We start from the raw sequence: 22,684 nt of genomic DNA, 5'->3' as shown, positions 1-22,684 counted from the left end.
TCATGGGGTCTCAGTAAGGAGGCAGGCACAAATTCACCCCTGCAATCAATTAATTGTATTTAAATAACTCGGCCGTCGGGTCATGGAAGTACTTACAGGAGAAAGGGTATGTTATATATATATGTATATTAGTCAGCAAACAGTCCTTCGGTGGGGGGCGCACTTCTCAGATGGTGCATGCGGCAAGGTAGGACAAACCTTGCAAATAAATTTGTCATCAAAAATGAAAATATCTCAGCACTGTCCTTGGGATCTTATTAATTTATTCAATCCTCCATCTCTCTCCTCCTACGCGTTTCAACCATCACGGTCTTGATCACGGAAAATACCGTAGTCAGTTTTCACTTTTACATTTATATACCTATCTCCCACTCAGCACATTAAGAGGCATTGTGGGATCAGTAGTTGCTACACACCAATATTTAAATTAAAATAACGTTTAACGTTTGTCAAGGTGAATTGATACAGGTCCCATAGCAGCCGAGGTTTCAGATTGCTTATGTGTGACCTTTTCATAGTTTCAGTGTACCTATGAGTGACATTCAACAACTATTAGTGACACTTTTCTTGTGAGCAAATTCAAGCAATGAAGTCCAGGGAAACGCACACACATATATATATTTACAGCTAGCTGCATATTTTTGTAGGCAGCCTGCAGCACACATGCCTATGTCTATAGAATTATGCAGCTGATAATTTTGTCTTTTTAGTCAAAGAACCAAGTTGGATCAGTAATTAAAAATAAAATAAGATGGGATAAGCATTTTTTTTTAAAGAGGGTGGGAGGGTGCAACACAGCAAGGGCAGAAGCAACATAGGTGGATGGGCAGGATTGGAAGCAACACAGGGTGCGGGTGGGGTAGCAGCAATATGGAGGTGTGAGGGTGAAGGAGATGCAACACGCAAAGCAGGGGTGCGAGAAAATAAATGACAGAGAGAGCAAAGTCGAGGGCTGGAGGAGGAAATGGGGGCAAGAGTGCAATGTGGAGTTGGCGGGTAGGGGTACACTCTTGAGAAAGATATACAGGGGATGTGGGTGAGAAGCACACAAGCAAGAGAGAGAAACACTGGGAGGAAGATGCCTGGAAAACACTTGTACTCTTGTGAAGTGCATAAAAGAAATAAATAAAATGTTGCTCTGCAACATGTCTAAAATAAATTGCCAAAGTCAATAGATCACTCGTAGGCGAAAACTATTAACTTTGCCAATGCCTGTTTTAATGAATAATGTCCATATCTCTGAGGAGTTCTCAACCTCTCTATTTCTCATAGTCTGATACAATATATTGCAACCTTAAATGAAAAACCGAATGGAAAGTTGATAGCAGGTACCTTTTTACCGAAATAAAGGTAATGGCTGCTTTCAAAAAGGACAGTGGCGGCTCCTCTGCTAAGGTGGATGAACATGGCCTCACTGCTTTGCAGCAGTGAAATAAAGGAAAAATAAAATGATAATAACTCAAGGTTATTATAATTTTTTATCTCCTGCTGCGGCAGCTTGGCAGGCGGGGCTGCTCTGATGACAGAGGAGCAGGGGAGGAGTGGTGGCACACTGTAAGTGCGCAAAAGACTATTTGGCTGGCCGCCTGGGGCTGGCCAAACAGTTATGCGCACTTTGCATGTTCTCCACCCAAGCTGTGTCACAGCCTGGGTGGAGAACATGCCCAGGCTCCCACTGCCTGTCTGAGCACCGAACCACAGCACTCAGACCAATCACAGCACTGCATTGCAGCATTGTGATTGGCTTAGGGGAGCCCGAGTGCTTCCTGTTCTGTTCTGGGTGGGAGAGGCGACGATGGTTCGACAGAGGAGATACGCGGCGAGGAGGCAAGTTTTTGTCCCTTTTTTTACACCCCTCACCCCCCCAACTCCTACACCTTGCCCCGCCACCCAGATCCGTACCAACCGCCACTGAAAACAAGCATTTACAATGCAATGGTTTCGCCTTTGGAAATGTTAGAGCTATTGGCATTGTAAATGACAACATTTTTATTTATGTGTTGGTTTTGAAAGCAGATAAATAAATGGCATTGTCATTTACAATGCCAATAGCTTAATCTCTCGCAAATGCGAGACCTATTGCATTTCCACTGTCCTAGCTATGGGGGTACAACACAGCCCAAGTGATGCGGGGCGCCCGCACGGGTCATTACTCTGCAGCTAGAACAGCTCAAAGGATGCACATGGCCTCATCTGCCCTCCTTGCTTATTAGCGTGTTATTTGTCAAAGGTTTGCTTCTATGCTGGGGGCAGAGGTGAGAGAGGTAACTGCTGCCTGTGCTTATTTTATTGCCCCAGTGGGTCTCGGCTATGCAGCAGGTCAGTACAGGCAGCGGCCAGCGCCTGAGCTGGTAACATAGCGCTACATTTAGATTGTGAGCTGCGAAAGTGAAACATTATGCAAATTTCCTAATGAACGGCTGATGTTCCCGTTTTGAAAAGAAAAAAACAGTTTTGCACTTTAGAGTGACAGTCTACCATATAAATAGTGATATGCAAACTGAAATACATAGATTTGTGGCGGCCTTGCTTAGTTCCCGGAACTGTTTTTTAGATCCTTGTGTGCTTTAAGAGTACCCAGGTTTTCTGCTTCAAAATGGTTTGTTCACATGTGTTTTAAATGGATGCACACATTGGTTTTAACCAGTTACGGCATTATGAAACGGTGTGCTTTGTTTTTCTCTTGCAGTGCGGGTTATTTAAACGAGAATGCCGCTGCACTTCCATTGATTGAACTCGTAGCATGCCTCGAATTACCCATTTTTGTCTCTCCGGGTTTTATCGTAGAGCGCCACCATGTCACCAGGCTCTCTGTCGGACCGTAAGCAAGCTTTCTAGAGAATGATGGACGGGTGGGAGATCCGACTAGGCTGGGGGCAGAGGGGGTGTTGTTTCGGACCTGCCTGACCTGGGTCTGAATTGGGATTAATCGGGATTGCAGCCCCCCGAAATTTTGCTGCAACGGGTGTGTCCTTAATGTTGTGATTAGAATATTCAGCCCACAACCCCAGGCGCCTAAAAGAGCCCCGGCTGGAAAGCGCCTTTTAAGATCAGACCTTATTGGATACTAAACCCTTTGGGTGAGATTCCTGGAGACTGCCCGCCTCTCCTGATACTGAAGTGTCAGTGAAGTGCCTTCTCTGTCCCAAGCCACCTTTACTAACAGGGGCGAGCGGGAGGTTTTCTTTTTGCAAAATAACAGCGCCTGGACCTGTCAACGCCGTTTCCTTCTTGACTTCCATTTTTTCTGACCTTTCCCTCTTTGGACTCTCGCCTGATCGCGGTCAGTGCCTCTCCCAGTGCCACGCTGTTCCTTCTGGTCGCAAAGCCTCGGAAGCGGCGTCTGAGGCCAGCGAGGGGTAGCGCCAAGAAGCCGGTGGGTGACTGTGACCTTCTCCGGGAGGCCCGGGGGCGCCCAGGGCGCGGAGATGCCGCACTGGTGAACAGGTGGGCAGGGAGGGGAGCCCAACCTAGCATCACACGCACCATCACGTACGGAGCCGCGGCTGCACCCCGGGGCCCCCTCTGACACGATGAGTGACAGAAGCGCACCGCTGGAGGCGCAGCTGTCAGACCTGGGCGGCGCCGCGGAACGGCACAGGGCGCTCCTCGGGAACCCAAGGGCGAGCCGCCTGCGTCAGTGCTGCGCCGGCCTGGGGGTCTCAAAGGGGCCCTCGTGTCCTTGAGCCCCGTGCAGCGCAGGTGCCAGTCAGGGGCAGAGGGGCGTGCGGTACCTGCGAGGAGAGCCGCACGTGTGTCAAGGAGGGCGGACGTGGCGGCCACGTCCTGAGGAGGACTGCGCACCAGGGCCGCGGGTTCGAGTTGTCCGGGGTGACCCTGGCACCTTTATGTGGAGGTGGGCACTTTGGCAAGATTGAGGTGCACTGCCATGGGTATGGCTCTATGCACTGGCACGAAGGGTGCTGCAGGCCAGGGAGTGTGGGGCATTACCAGCAATGTCTGTAGGGATCGACGCACTGGCATGGTGTGAGAGCGATGCAGGCTGGGGAAGGGCCTTGGTGGCACCGTGTGCAGGGCGCCACCCACTGGCACAGCAAGAAAGTCAAGCAGCCCGGGCAAGGGCCTTGGTGGCCCCTGTTTTTGGAATGTTGGCTTTTCTTCCCGTGTGGTCTTTGTTAAGATGCGCTCATCCAATGAGAGTTCTTCCACGATTGCCCTTGTACTAATAAACATAAAGGTAAAAAAACAAGTCAGGTCCGACGTCATGGAGGTGTCCCGGGCCGGCAGCCAATCACAGCGCGGCCCGGGGAATGACGTCACGGGGAGTCCCGGGCCGGCAGCCAATCACAGCGCGGCCCGGGACAAAGGGGCGGGGCTTAAAAAAAGCACCAGAAACGCCCCCGAATCGTGTTTTCAAGAGAAAGCGCGATTGACAGCCTCTGTCTCCCAATGGCTAGTCTCCATTTATGGAGCTAGCCAATTGGAAACAGAGGCGGTCCAAACATCCCTACTGAAAACAAAAGTTTTCGATCTGGGAGGGGCTGTGCCCCTCGCCAGGTCGAAACCTAAAAAGGAATCCTGGCTTAACCATTTCTTTTGCCATTCTCTGCAGAGAAGTAGACTGGTACGCAGGCTACATGACGAGGAATATTCTGTGCAAATCTATTGTCAACTGAGGCAGCGTGATAGGCGTTGTGCAGATGGTGAACAAATTAAGCGGCAGTGCCTTCTCGAAAACGGATGAGATCAACTTCAAAATGTGGAAAGTCTCCTTAAAAAAATTAACATCTCCTTGTGTAATAATGTAACAGCTGCTCGTGTAAAACGCTCCAATACTTTAGAAGTTTGCGTTATATAAATCAATGTAGGAAAAAAATAACCCAAGGAAGTCCGCCGTCTTCATAAATAAATAGGAAACTTGAGTGGTCAAACCACTAGATGGCGACAGACATCTTTCACTGAAAAATATATTTTTAAATACGTAAAAACATGTACTGTTCATCACTCCTAGCCTAAGCGAACAAACATCCAGAGGGCCGTGAATTAAGTTTTGGTCCCAGACCTCGCACTAACGTTAGACAAGCCTGAGGCCCTTCAGAAAGAAGGCACATTAAAGTGGGACAAAATAGTTCTGTGCTTTCTTGTTCAGCTGCCCATCCTCTACTCCTCTGCTCACAGTGTAGGTCACCTCTCCTTCTTCCCTCAGCATAAGACTAGTTCGACCACGATACCCTGTATGGAAGATCTGACCCGTGGATTCATAATAAATTATTACTTGAGCCTTGGCTCCACAGACCCTAATAACTTGGTGTATATGTCTGTAGGATCTGTGCCTTAAATCGAGCACATTAACAAGAAATGTTATCCAAAATAAGTGCTGGACAGACGAGCAGTGAGAGACCTTGTGTTACCATGTGTCCAGGGCAAGGTTGGCACCGGACAAGGGTATTTTAAAAAAACAGCCTGGGTAGGGGAATCTTATTATTGAGCATAGTTGGAGTATGCAGACCTATATCTCCTTAGGACTAGAGCCTAGTGTGATGTTAGTGCTGGATATTGGTTTCTTGAGCGGCAGTGTATCTCACAAGGGCCAGGGATCCTAGGCTGGTGTAAGTGCTGGATATTGGTTACTTGAGCGGCAGTGTATCTCACAAGGGCCAGGGATCCTAGGCTGGTGTAAGTGCTGGATATTGGTTTCTTGAGCGGCAGTGTATCTCACAAGGGCCAGGGATCCTAGGGTGGTGTAAGTGCTGGATATTGGTTACTTGAGCGGCAGTGTATCTCACAATGGCCTGGGATCCTAGGGCGGTGTAAGTGTTGGATATTGGTTACTTGAGCGGCAGTGTATCTCACAAGGGCCTGGGATCCTAGGGTGGTGTAAGTGCTGGATATTGGTTACTTGAGCGGCAGTGTATCTCACAAGGGCCAGGGATCCTAGGGTGGTGTAAGTGCTGGATATTGGTTTCTTGAGAGGCAGTGTATCTCACAAGGGCCAGGGATCCTAGGGCGGTGTAAGTGTTGGATATTGGTTTCTTGAGAGGCAGTGTATCTCACAAGGGCCAGGGATCCTAGGGTGGTGTAAGTGTTGGATATTGGTTTCTTGAGAGGCAGTGTATCTCACAAGGGCCAGGGATCCTAGGGTGGTGTAAGTGCTGGATATTGGTTACTTGAGCGGCAGTGTATCTCACAATGGCCTGGGATCCTAGGGCGGTGTAAGTGTTGGATATTGGTTTCTTGAGAGGCAGTGTATCTCACAAGGGCCTGGGATCCTAGGGTGGTGTAAGTGCTGGATATTGGTTACTTGAGCGGCAGTGTATCCCACAAGGGCCAGGGATCCTAGGGTGGTGTAAGTGTTGGATATTGGTTTCTTGAGAGGCAGTGTATCTCACAAGGGCCAGGGATCCTAGGGTGGTGTAAGTGCTGGATATTGGTTACTTGAGCGGCAGTGTATCTCACAATGGCCTGGGATCCTAGGGCGGTGTAAGTGTTGGATATTGGTTACTTGAGCGGCAGTGTATCTCACAAGGGCCTGGGATCCTAGGGTGGTGTAAGTGCTGGATATTGGTTACTTGAGCGGCAGTGTATCTCACAAGGGCCAGGGATCCTAGGGCGGTGTAAGTGCTGGATATTGGTTTCTTGAGAGGCAGTGTATCTCACAAGGGCCAGGGATCCTAGGGCGGTGTAAGTGTTGGATATTGGTTTCTTGAGAGGCAGTGTATCTCACAAGGGCCAGGGATCCTAGGGTGGTGTAACTGTTGGATATTGGTTTCTTGAGAGGCAGTGTATCTCACAAGGGCCAGGGATCCTAGGGTGGTGTAGGTGCTGGATATTGGTTTCTTGAGCGGCAGTGTATCTCACAAGGGCCAGGGATCCTAGGGTGGTGTAAGTGCTGGATATTGGTTACTTGAGCGGCAGTGTATCTCACAAGGGCCTGGGATCCTAGGGCGGTGTAAGTGTTGGATATTGGTTACTTGAGCGGCAGTGTATCTCACAAGGGCCTGGGATCCTAGGGCGGTGTAAGTGCTGGATATTGGTTACTTGAACGGCAGTGTATCTCACAAGGGCCAGGGATCCTAGGGTGGTGTAAGTGCTGGATATTGGTTTCTTGAGAGGCAGTGTATCTCACAAGGGCCAGGGATCCTAGGGTGGTGTAAGTGTTGGATATTGGTTTCTTGAGAGGCAGTGTATCTCACAAGGGCCAGGGATCCTAGGGTGGTGTAAGTGTTGGATATGCGTTTCTTGAGAGGCAGTGTATTTCAAAAGGGCCTGGGATCCCAGGGTGATGTTAGTGCTGGATATTGGTTTCTTGGGAGGCAGTGTATCTCACAAGGGCCAGGGATCCTAGGGTGGTGTAAGTGTTGGATATTGGTTTCTTGAGAGGCAGTGTATCTCACAAGGGCCAGGGATCCTAGGGTGGTGTAAGTGTTGGATATTGGTTTCTTGAGAGGCAGTGTATTTCAAAAGGGCCTGGGATCCTAGGGTGGTGTAAGTGCTGGATATTGGTTACTTGAGCGGCAGTGTATTGCACAGGAGCCAAACAGCTCGGGGAAATGTGAGTAGTGAGTGAAAGTTCAGTGAGAGGCCTAGGGTGGTGTAAGTGCTCAAACGGTGAGCTTGTTCTTTAAGTTGGCAGGTATGTTGTTCGTTAATCCCACGTGACGTTGGCCATGTGCTTCTTGTAAGCTTGTTCTCAATGTAGAGCACTCTGATAGTTTTGGTTCTAGCCAACGCTATATAAAACTCAAATAAATAAATAAAAGTGCTGAATATGTTTAGTTGGGGGGCATACAAAGACTTTGCTGTCTAGGTGATGATATAGTGGATTGGGGTTCAGTGAAAAGCCATGTGAAACTAGGACAATGCTATTGCTGGATAGGGGTTCAGTGAGAGGCCATGCTATTGCACAGGGGCCTAACAGCCTGGGGTAATGTGAGTAGTGAGTGAAAGTTCAATGAGAGGCCATGTATCACGCAAAGAGAAGAGAGCCTAAGTGATGATATTGTTGGGTAGTGGTGCAGTGAGAGGCCATGTGTCACAAAAAGACCAGGGTTCCTAGGGTGATATTAGAGTAGCTAGAGATGCAGCGAGAGGCCATGTTATCACACAAGGGCCAGAGATCACCTGGGGAGATACTATTGTTGTGTAGGGGTTCAGTGAGAATCAATGGATCATACAAAGCAAGACAGCCTAGGCTGATGTTTTTGTCGGATGGGGACAGTGAAAGGTCATGGTATCACACAAGGGTCAGAGAGCCAACTATGATGTGGGTGATGGATAGGGGCAGTGAGAGGCCGTGTATGATACAGAGACCCTAGGGCAGATTCCTGTTTTCTCCTTTTGTGACAGCTTTGCCTTTACCTCTGGCTTTCCACTTAGTGTGTTTTTCTTTCTCTTACTCTCTGTTAATGTCTGATGAGGAAAAATAAGTGCTGGTCCCCAAAAATGAGTCCTGATGGCCCCCTCAGGCGAGATTGGACGAGATCGCGGAGAGAGTTTTAAGAATTTGGCAAGAAATTATAGGTTGTCTAGTGGACCCCCAGATACCCCAGAAATTCGGTTGACCGCCCAACAGGGTTGGACTGGGACAGAAAATAGTCCCAGGTACCAAAATAAAAGTGGGCCTTATCAATGAACTTGATTGCTAAAAATGTGGTCCATGTTTGCAAATTATGGCAGTTTTGAAAATGTAAAGATAAGCTGTATAATTGTTAGACTGAATGGAGTTGAGCTTGCTGCAGTCAATGTTTGTTTAAATATCATGGAAATCAATAGTAAAAACTGGCCCAGCAGACCTTAAAACAGTCCCACAAATAGCCAATAAAAGCCCATACACTAACCTGTCAGACCGACCCATCGGGCACTACCTGATTGCCCTATAGGCCAGTCCGATCCTCACGCCCAAACAGATCGGACCCTGATGGCTGTGAGTACCGATCTGGCCGCAAGTCTGTGAGCCACGTGCAGTGTGACATGGGAAGTTTGCCATTTGATGGTTGGTTGCCCTTTGGAAAAGCAGTAGGAATAGTGAACTCTAGTCTGCGTGTTTCCTTCTAAACATCTAAACCACAATGTAAATACTGACACACTCAATTGGTTTGGTTTCGGCACACACAGATTCTTGACATGCAAACAGGCACGGCCAGCATAGGTAAGAGCGGTGGGGCGGGGCGGGGCCAGGGGGGAAGTCGACAGACGATGGGATAGGTAAAATTAAACTAAAAAAATAAATAAAACCACTTACCTTGTGCAGCCGCATCGCCGACTCGGCGACCGCAACCTTAAGTGGTTTTATTAATTTATTTTACCTATCCTGTCGTCTGTCGACTTCCCTCCCTCCCCGACCCACCCCACCGCTCTTACCTTTGCCGGCCACACCTGCATGCAAATACTGCTGAGCTTTTATATATGAATATGTGAGTTGCTTTTGCTATTTTGTTTTTTATTGATAAAAAAAGATTATAAAGGGTTAAAAAAAAAAACTAACATGCTCTGCTCTTGTTTCACTTGCAGTGAGCTGCTGGAGGAGCTGGAGTGCTGCAGCAGTGCCCACGCCGTGGCAGAGTGCTTCGTTCAGAGGGTGAGTGCTGACCCTGACCTACTTAAGCCAGTGCCTCCAGGCATCAATAGCCTACATCATAGCAAAATAAGTGGAGTGAGTACTCTACTCCTTTTGGGGAGGCACATCTAAAACTGCATCCAGTGCTTTCCTAGTTTCCAACTTACATTTCCCAGCATGCACTGTGCATCCAAGAGTGCAGTAAGAAACCCTCTTCCCTGCCTGGGCCTCTTACTGTAAACCTACGCTCACCAATAATTCCCTTTCTCAGTTACACCGTTTAGAGCTGGCGTCAGATCTCAGCTGCCATGTCAACATACTACGTTGATGTTTGTGCTGGAAAATACAGAACATGTGCAGAAAAACTCGAAGAGTGCCGTGAAACACGCAAGGGACAAAACTGCTTGCTTGGCGTTTAAAAAATAGGCATTTGCAAAACCTGTAGGTCTGGTGTTGACTGCCAACATGTTGGCTTTGGCAATGCTTGTTTTGTAATAGGTTATTGTAAAACTTTATTGTTAGGGGAGCTGCCGGGGCCTCACCAATATGAAAAAAAATGTAGGTCTGAAAAAGCACGCATTGCCAGAGTAGTCTCTAGCACTGAAGGGAACTACTTTGTGTGAAAATGTATTACCTGTGAAAGAGCAGATTGCCTTCATCTTACCAATTGTCTGACATGGACTGTTCTACTTCCTATACTGTATGCTGTAATGGGCGGAAGAAAAATGTGAGTAAAACAACAATGGACCAATGGATGAAGAGGGCTGGCTGAAAGTCCCTATAAGTAAATATATTATATTTAGTAAAATAAAAGAGCCTCATTGCGCCGCTGGAACTTCACTTTTTTGACGTTCTGGTGGCGCGATGTGCAACTGGCATACTTATAAGGCCATGTAAAGCCACGTTACTTGGCTTTTAATGGCCTTATGAATATGTACCCCTTTCACACAAGGTGTTGCTGGTGGCGTTCCCAGCAACATCCATGGCTTTTTGACACTGCTCCAGATTTACGAGAAATCGTAAGTCTGAGGCAGTGCCAAAAACGTACGCCTCCACAGGGGAGGCGTAAGGGAGGCACAACGAGAAGAAATATCTTTAGTTCTCCTCGTTTTTCCTCTGTCTATGTATGCTGGAATGCAGCACACATAGAAAGAGGAAAAAGCCTCTTGTGATTATTTTTGTACAGGAATGTTTTGCTTCCTGCACAAAATAATCATCCCCGCAATGCAGGCACCCTTGCACCAAGGTGCAAAGGTGCCTGCTTTGGCGCACGGCAGCCCATTGTGCGCCAGTGCAGGTGAAAAGGACAGGAATGCACAGTATCTAATGGGGAACATCCTTTACGACGCGGATGTTACGCCGCGCTACCATTACGACGCGTCTCTTACAATGCAAGGTGTAACCACGACTTGCGCTGGAGGGCGCTCAAGGACAAGGAATAGTTAATTTACTATTCCAACACCTTCCCTACTATCCTCGGGGACTGGTGTTCGAATAGTAAATTAAACTATTCCTAAGTCCGCACCCTACAGCGCAGGTCGTGGTAACGACTTGCGTTGTAAAACACGCGTTGTAACGGTACGCGTGGTAATAGCCCGCGTCGTACCGTCATACATCCGTATCTAATATATACAGCGCATTCGTGCCCTTTTCTTTTGCCTTGCTGCTACGCTGCCCTGTGGGAAAAAACCCATAAATGAGGCCCAAAAGGTCTTGACTAACGCCAGGCATAATAATAATTAGGGTGAATCCAGATGCTTTTGCAGTGATTACTCTGATAAGTCTGCTGTAAAACGTGGCACTGGTGAGTGGCAGTCATGTAATGATTGCGGCTCTCTGTGCTGAAAGTTGTGTGATAGGTCAAAGGTGTGAGCTGCCAGTCATAATATTGAACAAGTTATCTACAAACAATGGCATGCAGTATAAGGTTTCCTATGAGAGAATGACCGGTAAGTTTCAATATCAAGCATGTACGCAGCATTTAAATATATGCCACTTCTTCACACTTTAGGCAAGACATTGAACATTTGTTTAGCCCAAAACCTCGGTCACTTCACTGTTAGTAAGTGCCCAAACAGGAATCTCTTCCTTAACGGGATTCTAAGCGCTCGTCTGGAAATTCAGAACAATTTTCAAAGAGGAGGGAGGAAGAGAAGGGGAAAAGGAGATGGTAGGGGTGAGAAGAAACACACAAAAGTGAAATGAAGAGAGAGGAAGTGCATGGTGGCGGCGGAAAGCGGCTGAGATGGAATCAAGACCATGCCTCCTTATAATCGGGACATGCAGAATTCTACAGTGCCATCAGTGAGTTCCTAAAAAAAATTTGAGCCTCTACACGAGGAAACAGCCATTACATTGCAACTATTACAACACATCCCATCACAACGCAAGTACCATTACAATGCACTGCCATTACAATGCATGCCATTGCAACGTATATGCCTTTACCACGCATGCCTTTGCAACTAATTTTGATGTAAACTGGGAATGAATAGTAAAGGAATATATGTGTTCTACATGTAAGTATAGGGTAAGTACACAAATATATGTTATATATTATATCGAAAAAACGCTTTCTCTCTCATCCAAATAGAAACGGAATCGGCACTTCGTACGTTAGTTATCTGGCTTGTTTATTTTCAAAACATCAACATGTTTCGACCGTTGCCTCACTGCCTTCTTCACGATGCCTGAGCCACATATAAAGTTCATTTAAATACAAAAGAACAACAATGTATAGGCATAGACATTAACAAAGGACAATAACCTCCCATAATAGTGTATGATCCAGTTGTACACTGAAAATGTGGCAACCCTCTCTCAACATGTTATTTTTATGGTATTCCAATGCATTCTAGGTTGAAAAACTGAAATACATCATTACAACCCATTTCCATGCCTCTTTTATATTTAATACATAATTTCTTATTGTATATTTCTGTCAAAGTGCATTATGTGCATATTAAAAAAAAAATTGTGACCACATTCCATTTTTGGAATTCCCTTATCATCATACACTCTGATAATACAAGCATTCTTCTTTTTATCATAGTTATTTTCCTAAAGTGCTAGTGCTTAATAAGTATACAGTGCTAGTGCTATAATGTACCATTGTTTTACTGTGCAAATTTAACTAAAGTGCATAGTCATTTTTTATAAAAATTCATGTTAATAATACGGGTTTAATACTCCTTAAAAAGTTGAGATAAATTAATCTATGGTATCTTTATACATGATTTACACTTAAAAAACTCCTATTTCCTAAAGTGCTTTTTAATCATTTTCTAAAGTGCTAGTGCTCATATTCATACTCGTAGTTCTGTGTTTGGAAAAAAATATTTTTTTCTTAATATAAAATTCTGAAATTTTATATGTTGCTCCTATAGATAAAATATGCTTCGCGAGAACTCTACAGATTTCTTGATCAATACAGGCATGTAAACCATTACTCGTCCTGATTAAAATCATTTGGTTCTTTAGCATCTAGCTCAAGGATATAAAAAGTTTTTAGTTTTCTCAGTTCTCTCTCCCTGTCCCCTCCTCTTCTTTTCTTGGGCACTTGTGCTGGGCAGCTATATACCATAGATGTAGGATCACTCTGATGTTCTTTTTCATAGTGCCGTGCTATTGGATAGCGTCTCTCTTTGTTGATGATGCCCCTCATATGCTGCAAAATTCTCTTGTGAACTGTTAGAGTAGTGCTGCCGACATATACCTTTCTACATGGGCACCTTAGAATGTATACTACAAAACGCGATTTACACGACAAAACCCCAATGATTTTTATGGTTTTGTTAAAAGTTGTTCGTAAAGATGAGAGGTTTTCCCCATGCTGGCAAGCCTTACACTTTGTACATTTAAAAAATCCTTCTTGCTGCCTAAGCCACGTTTGCTGTGGGGCTGTCCCTCCATATTCACTCTTCACCAGGTAATCCTTCAGGGACTTTCATTTTCTATGTGTAATTTGTGGTCTCTTTTTCACTCTTTGCCCCAAAACTGGAACTTCTACATAAAGTGCCAGTGCTTATTTAAAACCTTTCTCATCTCATCGTGCCTCATGTTGTATGTTGGTATAAATCTACATGTGCTACTTTGGCTTTTCATTCTCTTTCTTAAGGTTATTCTAGAGTGTTGAAACAGCACCTCTTCTCTGTTTAAATCTCTTGCTTTCTTAGATGCTGTTTCCAAACTGTTAATTAAATACCCCCTTTCTGCAAATCGTTGTTTCATGTCCTGTTTTATTTTATCGTAATCCTGAAGGGTGCTACAAGCTCTTCTAGCTCTGGAGAATTCCCCAAAGGGGATTCTCCTGATAAGGGGCTAGATGTGGGCACTCCCCGCATGTAAAATAGTTTTTCCTGCGGTAGGTTTTCTAAAAACTGTACTCTCAAGTTTACCCCCTTCCACACACACCCTAATATCTAAAAATTCAATGGTTTGTTTACTTCGTTGACCCACAAATTTCAAATTCATTTCATTATAATTTAATTCATTGATGAAGTGATCCATCTCTGCCTCTGTGCCCTGCCACAGCATGAAGACATCATCAATAAATCGAGACCAAATTAGTATCTTCTCCGACCAGTGTTCTAATGATTGGCCCCCGAACACATGCTCCTCTCACCAGCACAGATTTAGATTGGCATAACTGGGGGCGAAGCAGGTGCCCATGGCCCTTCCTTGTTCCTGCTGGAACAATTCCTTCCCAAAAAGAAAAATAACAGAAACAGAAAAATATTCCTGGTCAGGCACCATTCCATCCTTCCATATTCCAGATATATTTATTTTCCTTTTACTACCTGAACAGAAACATTTGTATCAAGTGTATGCCTCTACCTTGTAACTACATGTGTGGGAAAGGCATATCCGTGGTAAAAGTTTGCGTTGTAATGGTAGTTCGTTGTAATGGCATTTGCATAGTAATACCCACGTTGTAATGTCACATGTGTTATTAGTACGCGTTGTAATGTCATACGTTCCTCTAGATGTCTTTTTTTACAGGCAATCAGTTAGTGGTATTGATGTTACCTAGCTTTCTGAAAATAAAACATACTGTAACTTAGGTTAATGCCACTACGTTTCAGGACCTAAGAAGGATTAAGGTCTGACTTGGTCTTAGGCCTATTCGTAGTGAACCCCCATATTATGACTTCAGACCTTCAGAGTAACCACTCACTATGTAAATGAGTTCCATTAAATATACTGCATGTACATTTATTTTCTGTGGTTAGCCTAAAAATCGGGCATGGATCAGGCAGCCCTGGTCCTTTAGTGGACAGGTCTGCACTATACAAATGCTAACCCTTTGTACACAGTCCTAGAGGCTGACACGCATCATATAGGAGGCTTTGGCCACATATGTATTGTAACCAGTGCTTGATTTGAGCCTGTGGTTTCCGTTGCTCGGCACTGACACTTAATTGTCAACACCAGCAGTTGTGACAATCTGCCACAAGATGGCGCTCTCTGGCTAATTTAGAGATGACCACAACAAAAGTTAATTAGTGATTCAATATACATTAAAAATGACTATTACTTGCCGCCCAAGCCATTCTTAAAGCTATGGAGCCTGTAATAGTCTGAATGGTCACACCTGTTGGAGTGTGATGCTTAGTAGTTGTGTTGCTACTGTCATTGGCAGCTTGGCAGCGGCAATGTGTGGTGCAAGCTGCAGTGGCCTTCAGACAAGAGCCCTGGCTGGCACATACTTTTTTTGCAAATTAAGCACTAGGTTGTGACTCCACTCGCACAGTTGGTCCCACTAGCTGCTGTTCCTCCTTTCCACAGTCTGTCCCTCCAGCACCTCCTCCGTTCGCTTCTGACAGCGAGGCCCATTCTCAGAGCAGGCTCTGGCAGGAAGGAAGTGCCGCTCTCAGACAGGATCTAATCTCCCTCCTGGGAGGCTCTCTTTCCAGCAGAGCTTTAGCTGAGATTTTCTCTTTCCATCAACGTTCCAATGATTTCTTGTTTGGAATCAGAGCTGCATATTTCCAGCACTGCGAAGAACATAGCCAAAAGCGCCACTCCATTTTCTCTCCGTTCCTCTCTCTCTGCTTTTCTCTTTCCCTTGCTTTCTTCCCTTTCTATATCTGTCACTGCATTTTTATTCTTTGGATAATCACCCCTCTCATCTCTTTTAACCTCTATACTAGCATCTCTCTTTATCCTTCTCCACTCTTATGGCTACTCTCACTCCTCAGTTTATTGTAGGCTCTGCACTTTTGTCCTCACACTTCTTTCCTCTGCTGTCTTTTTTCACTCACAGCCATTCCCTCAGTGCATCTTCTCTCACACACTCTCTTCCACTCTCCCCGTCTCTCCCTCTTTCACCAATCTTTTTCAGACCATTTAATCTTTTATCCCATTGTCCCAACTCACCATGAGTTCTTCTCATCCTTTTTGTGCCCTCTCCCTCTCCCATTTCTAACAATCTAATCTTCCCACTTCCTCTCACGCCTTTTTTCTCTCATCTATTTTCTGCTATCACACTTTGTCGCTCTGCCTTTCATACTCATTTTCACACTTCCCTCTTCTTTCTTACTCCCTCTTTCTCTTATCCCTCTCTCTCTTATCTTCGCCCTCTAGAGTGTATCACCTATATCCATCTTTCCTTCTGTCTTTCACTCTTCATTATTCTCTTACATCACCCCTCCCTCTGCTCATTGTATATCTCTCATTCTCACACTATTCCTCTTCTCTCCACATTCTTCTCTCTCCTTCTATTTCAGACACATTCTCCCATTCTCTCTCAAGCTCTTCTCCCATTCTCTCTCAAACTCTTCTTTGTCATGTTCTCTCTCCCTTTCTATCTCAGACACACTCTCACATAGTCTCCCACACTCTTCTCCCGCTATCTTTTATCATGTTCTCTCTCGCTTTCTATCTCAGACACTCTCACATTCTATCTCACACTCTTCTCCCACTTACCCCTCTTGTCATGTTTCTCACTTTGTGTTTCAGACACACTCTCCCATTCTCTCTCACACTCTTCTCCCACTACCACTCTTCTGCCATGTTCTCTCTCACTTTCTATCTCAGACACAATCGCACACGCTCACATTCTCTCTCACACTCTTCTCCCACTATCCCTCTTCTGTCATGTGCTTTCTCTCTTTTTATCTCAGATACACTCACACATTCTGATTTGCTCTCACACACTTCTCAAACTTCTCCCTTCTGTCATATTTGCTCTCACTTTCTATCTCAGACACACACTCACACTCTTCTCGCGCTACCCATCTTTTGTCATTTTCTCTCTTAACTTCTATCTCAGACACATTCTCACATTCTCTCTCACACTCGTCTCCCACTATCTCTCTTCTATCATGTTCACCCTCCCTTTCTATCTCTGACAAACTCTCACATTCTCTCGCACACTCTTCTCCCACTATACCAATTCTGTCATTTTCTATCTCAGGCACATTCTCACATTAGCTCTCCCACACTACTCCCACATACACTTCTTCTGCCATGTTCTCTCTCACTTTGTATCTCAGACACACTCTCACACTCTACCATTCTCTCCCACACTCATCTCCCACTTTCTCTCTTCTGTCATGATCTCTCTCACTATCTATCTCAGACACACTCTCACATTCCCTGTCACACTCTTCTACCGCTATTTCTCTTCTGTCATTGTTGGAAAATGACCCTCTCTGAAGGGTCACCCCAAACTTTTTGCCTTTCTCCTCCTCTTTTTGCTAAATTATTTTTGTTGGCTTTAAGACCCTGAGCACGTTACCACTGCTGGCCAGTGCTAAAGTGCATGAGCTTCTCCTCTAAATATGGTAACATTGGTTGTGTATACAAATGGCATATTTATTTATAAGTCCCTTTTAAAGTGATATATCATATACTTAGGGCCTTTAAATTAAATGTTACTAGTGCGCTTGCATCACTGATTGGGCCACCCACACAAGAAGTCTTTCAAACCTGTCTCAGGACTGCCACTGCAGGGCTGGTGTGTGCCACTTCGACTTATAAACAGAAAAGGTATGCTGTTCCTAGGGGTGACAAGGAGGAGGAAGAAAGGGCAAGGGGGCAGGCCACAGGGGAAACATCATTTTCAACGAAGGCTTTTCTACGCGTGACGTTTACTACGAGGCACTTACCTCGCAAACGTCTTTTCCACGCGTATGCCTTCAACGACAGTCTTTACCACGCATATACGTTCTGGCTAGGGGGAGGCGTGGAATTCCTTCCAGTCGTTCAGCGTGGGATTGGGGGGTTGGCGGGGGTCGGCTGGGGGAGGGGCTGGGGGGGCCTGGGGGGGTCTCCCCCCCAAAAATAAACAAAGGAGCGGGTTAATTAAATTTAAAAAAAACGCACTTCAGTACCACCGAGGTAAAAGGAAAGTGCCTCCCCCAAAGACGTGCCGTTACGTCAAAATAGTAGTCCTTTTTTAATTTTGGCAGACGTGTTTTGACGCTTGTTTCGATGGTGGATGGAAGTACGGGCTGCTCGTGAAAGACGGGAAGGTGTCAGGTAAGAAAATATTCTTTATTATTTGTGTTTAAACAAAGGTTAAAATGCGTGGTATAATCCTTCGTTGCAAATTCCAGCGTGGTAAAGCCACTTGCGAACTAAAATTCGCGTGGTATTGCCATGCGTGGAACTTGTATTCGTGGTAACATCATATATTCGGCCACAGCAGTGGTGGCTGGTTCCCATAAGGTGCTAGGTAGAGTAAAGATGGGTGTACTCATCCAGGGTGGGCTCCTATAAGGAGCAAGGGCTTTCACACACCTGAGGGGTGTCATGCTTCATCATAGGGCAGCTCCCAATTGGGCCGGCGCTGCAATGCCCAACGGGCCCCTCTGGGGGGGCTCTTTGCCGGAGGTCTTCTTGGTTTGCTGCAGTGAAGCTGGATGGTATATATGTGCGGGAGCCTTTATATAGTGAATAGAAGTGGGATAGTGAATGTGCAGTAAAAATGGCTCCTGGATTTGCCAACCCTTTATTCGAGGAGTACCTGGGCCATGAATAAAAACAGACCAGAGAGTCATGGACTGAAAAGGGGAAGATTAAACCTGTATCAGTCCCAGTGAGATGTGCAGGAGGTCAACATTTGTCTACTCTAAGGGGGTGGTGTGTGGTGTTCCGTCGTTAGGAACTATGTGTCACGTCCCCTTAAGTATGGATTCAGTAGTATCTTGGAAGTGTAAAACAAATGTGAAAGAACTATTGTCGGAGGTATAGGTATACTTTCTGGAAAATAATGCACCTAGAAGGGGGGGTGGAGGTGCCTCAACAGGGACGTGACGGAGAAGCTTGCTAAATATTGCAAGTAGGACCCACTGTGGTCCTCGCGGTGCTGTCCGTCCCTGCGTGTAGGTTCTGACTCTGACACCGCGAGGACCACAAGGATATGTTAGCTAATTGTTTGATGTAGTGATGTCACATGTTTAATGTTTGTTATTTATGAATATTGATATTCATTGAATGTATCATTAGTTATTGTGTATGAATTAGTATTATTCTTTTCAAACATTTGAATTATTTGTGAAAAAAATACAAAATGTCAATGAATTACAAGGTTAAATAAATAACCTGATCAAACAAAAATAATTGGTGTTTGACCGTTGCTATAAAGAGACAGCATCAAAGTTGAGAAGGTGTCAGCTGCCCCCCCCCCTTTTTTTTTGTTCAATAAATTATATGGCCCTACCTGACCCTGGTCTTTTGGACCTAACCCCAGTTGTTGTTTCACTTTTAGAAAGTGGGCATTTCTTTTCTCTGTGTGCCTGCAGCCTGTCTCCAATACACATCTAGGATGGGTGACAGCTACACTTTGTGCAATCCCTCTAGATAGCCACAAAACACAGGAAGGTTAGGATTATCTGCAGACTCATCTGCATTCTGATGGCTTTTCCTGAGCAGAAAGGGTGGGGGAGCTGAAGCTTATACCTGAATAGGCAGTATCCTGTGTCACACACAAAGGTCTGAATACCCCCTCATGATAGTCTGGAGCCAGGGCAGGGAAGAAAGGACCTGTGTGCACTTCAAAAACCCTTCTTTGAAGATGCCCTATTTCCAAGCCACAACTGGGTATAAGTACTGGGTCTCTGACCCTACCAAGACAGACATGTCTGTACCTACCACTGGATTCTGTCAGAAGAACTGCTGTGCTGCATCAAGGACTGACACTCTGCTGGACTGCTGATCTGATAGGCCTGCTTTTCTCATGATGCCCTGACTCTGCTGAGGAAAGCTGGACTCTGCCTTGCACTGAAGTTATCTTCAAGGGTGTGTTGGTTTGCCTCCTGTTAATTTAAAAGCAGGGATATCAAAGTCTCTACCCGTGCATCTGTGCCAGGTTCCCTGGAAGTGGACCCAGATACTTGCATCACAGAAATCAAAGCATCTCCAGTCTGCGTGTAGCAGAACCAGTGCATCTACCCAGTAGCTGGAGTAGGATCGGCGAATCTCTTCATGAACCAACGCATCGCGTTGAGAGGCCGACACATCGAATTGCGCATGTCCGCTGCGACATCCTTCTACTGCATGGAGATACCCGGCGCATCGCACTTCGGAACCAAAGCATCTCAGATCAGTGCTTCGTCTACCGAACCAAAGCATCATCACCTCTGTAGGATCGACATCGATACATTGCTCAACTGTGCCTCACATCTCGTTGTTGAGACCAGGATAAGGTACTTTGTTCACCGGGTCCTGGATGGGTGCTGTAGCCTGCCTTCGTTTTATCACGATTGGCCCAAAATATGGATGTTGCCCCAGCCCAGCGCTACCAGATAACCCGCATTGGCGTTTATTACTTCTAAGCGCTAGAACTTTTTGTATTCTTTAAAAGTTCATAACTCGACTTCTATACATTGGATTTGATTTTTTTTTGTCTTGATTTATTTATAAAATTATTGTATATTGTTCTAAACCTGTGTGGAGTATTTCTGTGGTGTTTTCATTGTGTTACTGAGCGGTGTGTTGCACAAATACTTTATACATTTCATCTTTAGTTTAGCCTGAAAATTCTGTGCCAAGCTACCAGAGGATGAGCACAGGTAACTTTTAGTGTGTATCTTACTTACCCTGACTAGAGTGATGGTCCCTACTTGGACAGGGTGCATACCATTGCCAACTAGAGATCTCTCTCGCTTTCTTTCTTACACACACTCACATTCTCATCACACTCGACTCCCATTATCCCTCTTCTGTCATGTACTCTCCCACTTTCTATCTCAGACACACTCTCTCACTCTCCCATTCTCTCTCACACTCTTCTCCCACTGCCCCTCTTCTACCACATTCTCTCTCACTTTTGTATCTCACGCTCCCACATTCTCACTCACACTCTTCTCCCACTATCTCTCTTCTGTCATGTTCTCTCTCACTTTCTATCTCAGACACACGCTCATATTCTCTCGCACACTATTCTCCCACTATCCCTCACCTGTCAGGACCTGTCCCACTCGCTGCTGTTACAAAACTTGAGACCCCCCTGCAAGGTACACAGAGGGCCCCCCTGGACTCAATCTGGCTGGAGCTCTCCAGCCAGAGTATTGTGCTGAGGGGCCCCCTGGAGTTTGGGGGCCACCCGCACCGCGGGGCTGCGAGGGCTTGTGTTACGCCACTCAGACCCACTTGCACACTCCCACATTCTTTCTCACACTCTTCTCCTATTATCCCTTTTGTGTCATGTTTTCTCTCAATTTCTATCTCAGACACACTCTCGCTTTCTCCCATTCTCTCACACTCTTCTCCCACTACCCCTCTTCTATCACATTCTGTCTCACTTTCTATCTCACAAACTCTTTTCCCACTCTATCTCTCTTCTGTCATGTTTTCTCTCACTTTCAATCTCAGGCCCACTCTCACATTCTCTCACACTCTTCTCCCACTATCAATCTCCTGTCATGCTCTTTCCCACTTCTATCTCAGACACACGCTCACATTCTCTCTCACACTCTTCTTTCACTATCTCTTTTCTGTCATGTTCTTTCTCTCACTTCATATCTCAGACACATTCTCACACTCTTACATATTCGCTCACACATTATTCTCCCTTTATCCCTCTTCTGTCATGGTCTCTCTGACTTTCTATCTCAGACACAAGCTCACACTCTTACATTCTCTCACACTCTTCTCCCACTATTCCTCTTCTGTCATTTTCTCTCTTGCTTTCTATCTCTGTCACTCTTTCCTACTCTCCCCTTCTCTCTCATTCTACCTGCCTCCATTGTTGGACATCTAAGAGGGAGCACGGTCATCTCCAAAATGCAGCAGTCCAGTAAATCTGGCCCTACTTGATTTGCCAACATCCTACAACACAGTGGTCCTGAACCAGCCCTAAGCAGAATAGATTCCTGAGTGGGAATAAGTGGATATATTCTGGATTGGATTTGTTCTTCTTTCAGAGAATACCATCAACGAAACAGGATCACCATGTCCATGTCTTCAACATTAAGAGGCGTGTCTGCAACCAACTTCCAAAAGAATTAAAACATTAAGAAGAATTCAAGATTTGGAAGCCTGACTTATATGAACTCTGTCTCACAGAAAGGCCGCAGGGCAAATACTTGAAAAACGGGTTTCCAGTTAGAACTGTCACATCTTTTGGTTACTACAGGAATATCTTCCAGCTGATTTCAAAAGGAACAAGGACTGATTTGCATATGGCTGGGTCCAAACTGGGGTGACAGGGCGAGCAAAATAACGATGAATTAATCCGAGAGCTGTGACTGTTTGAAAAGTTTCAAAACTTCGTCCGTCATTTTATTTTGTGATGTCTCTTGCACTCTCTTTCATTGCTCACTCTCATCTCTCAACTGTCCTCTCTTTCTCTGTCACCAACGCATGCGCATACATGCCAACAGGCGCGGTGCGTCCATTGGGGCGTAGGGGCAAAGCCCCACTAAGCCCCATGGACCCACCACGTCGTCACTAGAAGCCAAACACAATTATTTTTAAAAATCGCGCTATCTGCCGGCCGGGAAACCGGGAGACATCCGACCTTCCCGGAGTGCGCAATGGGGGGGGGGGGAGAAGGATCGGGCTGCTGCAGCTGCGCAAGTGTATTTTTGGGCACAAACATGCCCGCGCATGCGCAGATCGTTTTCTTGTGAATTCCCCCTTAGAGAGAGGACCAGGGGGCGGGCCGCAGCCCCCGGGGTTACACAGGGCGACTGGGCGATTGGTGCCCCCCCAGCCAAT

The 22,684-nt window shown here is 45.8% G+C and overlaps 1 protein-coding gene across 1 annotated transcript in view; it reads left to right on the top strand.

The window, feature by feature from the left end:
• The window catches only part of PLEKHG2 (pleckstrin homology and RhoGEF domain containing G2), a 458,610-nt gene that overhangs the window by 299,680 nt on the left and 136,246 nt on the right, over positions 1 to 22,684 (top strand). Inside the window, exon 5 of the mRNA XM_078661322.1 lies at positions 9,472 to 9,538. Within this exon, the coding sequence (XP_078517448.1) occupies positions 9,472 to 9,538 (67 nt within the window). The remainder of the gene's footprint in view (positions 1 to 9,471; positions 9,539 to 22,684) is intronic.

Source organism: Lissotriton helveticus, chromosome 9 (assembly GCF_964261635.1).
Source record: "Lissotriton helveticus chromosome 9, aLisHel1.1, whole genome shotgun sequence".
NCBI classification, from domain to species: Eukaryota; Metazoa; Chordata; class Amphibia; order Caudata; family Salamandridae; genus Lissotriton; species Lissotriton helveticus.
The sequence above is the reverse complement of the archived record's forward strand: the minus strand, read 5'-3'. Positions and strand labels throughout refer to the sequence as shown.